This window comes from Apaloderma vittatum, unplaced genomic scaffold, assembly GCF_000703405.1.
Source record: "Apaloderma vittatum isolate BGI_N311 unplaced genomic scaffold, ASM70340v1 scaffold25760, whole genome shotgun sequence".
Lineage (NCBI taxonomy): Eukaryota > Metazoa > Chordata > Aves > Trogoniformes > Trogonidae > Apaloderma > Apaloderma vittatum.
The window spans coordinates 1-1655 of NW_009694309.1; the positions used below are offsets into that span (position 1 = coordinate 1).

At 57.7% G+C, this 1655-nt stretch overlaps 1 protein-coding gene across 1 annotated transcript in view; it reads left to right on the plus strand.

Annotated features, from left to right (window-relative positions):
• Window positions 1-5: 5 nt before the first annotated feature.
• LOC104272340 (aldehyde dehydrogenase family 3 member B1-like) overlaps window positions 6-1655 on the plus strand; it is a gene marked incomplete at both ends in the record, with an annotated part of 4574 nt that continues 2924 nt past the window's right edge. Inside the window, 3 exons of the mRNA XM_009867308.1 lie at window positions 6-155; window positions 340-439; window positions 1474-1651. Of these exons, the coding sequence (XP_009865610.1) occupies window positions 6-155; window positions 340-439; window positions 1474-1651 (428 nt within the window). The remainder of the gene's footprint in view (window positions 156-339; window positions 440-1473; window positions 1652-1655) is intronic.

Sequence of the window (1655 nt, forward strand, 5' to 3'; positions counted from 1 at the left end):
TGGCGGACGTGCTGCCCTCGGACCCCGCCATGCAGGAGGAGATCTTCGGGCCCGTCCTGCCCATCGTCGTGGTGGCCAATATGGACGAAGCCATCGACTTCATCAACGCGCGGCCGCGGCCGTTGGCTCTCTACGTCTTCTCCTGTGACTGCAAGGTGCGTGTGGGCCACCGAGCAGACGGGGGGGGGGAGGGAAGCAGGGGGGGGTCTTGTGGCCTCCTCGCTGACACGCTCCGAAGGGCAGCTCAGGCTGGTGGATGAGTTGGGTGACGTTTGCTACGCGCTGTCTGCAGAGCTGGGGTGTGAGAACGCTCGTCCACCTCCCCTGCTTCCCTCCCAGGTGGTGAACCAGGTCCTGGAGAGGACGAGCAGCGGCGGCTTCTGCGCCAACGACACCCTGATGCACGTGACGTTGACCTCGCTGCCCTTCGGTGGGGTTGGTAGGTCCAGATCTCCCCAGATCCCACCCTGAGCACAGGGTTCCCCATGTACGTGCTGGGTTGGAGCCCTTAACGTCACCCAGGAGCAGGCTGGGGCATCTGTTGTGCTTTTTTAGGACCAAATAGTAGGAGCAAAAGGCTTGTACGTGTCAGGAGAACCTGTTCAGGGAGTGACTTGGAGATGCTCTCAGGCAAAGAGGAAGAGTTTCTCCTCTCCAGGGGTAGCACCCGTTTGTTTTCTCAGGTGAAGTGCTTGTCGCACGACCAGGGAGGAGCACGGCAACACGGGAAGCTTCTGATATTTTCCAAGAATATTCTTCTCAATCCCCAAAATATTCTCAGGGGAAATTATCTCAGTTTTAGGCTGCCCCTGCTTGGCACCTCCGTCAAGGCCCGCAGCTGATTCAGTCCTAACAGAGCGCAATGAATTCCTCACCTGACTGTGGCTCAGGGAACAATTTTTGGTGGTTCCCCCACCTGTAACTTATCTTTATGGAAATGATTCAGCCAAACTGCCTCAAATTATCAGGTGAAGCCATTTTATAAGAGCCCGGTCAGGTTGAAGGGTCTGAGGTCATCGAGGTGAGATGACATCGGCCAAAACTTCCGCAGCAGCTCGGATGTGAAATCACCGGGCTATTAACCATGACGGGTGACCTTAAACCAACCACAGGAATCAGGGGAACCGGTGTTGCCAACGTGGCTCCGGTTTTTAAGAGCTCTGGGAAGACGCTGACCTTCGTTGGCAGCTCCTAAGCGTGGGCAGGCATGGTGGAGCACCACAGAGGGAAATAGAGCCTCGCGGAGCTGATGGAGATAAATGTAGGGTGTTAAAAATGATGCACTTGGAACCTCCAAGCGGTGGCAAGCGGCAGGAGGGTTTGCTGGAGTGAGTAGCTGCAGAGCTGGAAGAGGCACGGGGCGAGGGCGAGTTTTCTTCCGCCGCGTTGCTCCGCAGCGGGAGGGTTGGCACGAGGAAATCCTGTCCTGGGTGGCAAGTTGGGACCTGTGCCGTGTGTGTGTGTGTGTTGCAGGAAACAGCGGCTTGGGGAAATACCACGGCAAGTTCACCTTCGACACCTTCACCCACCACCGGGCCTGCCTGCACCGCAACATGGGCCTGGAAGCCCTCAATGCCCCGCGATACCCCCCCTACAACGAGCAGAAGCTGGGGCTGCTCAAGGCCGCCTTCGAAATCAAGCGCAGGGGCATGTGC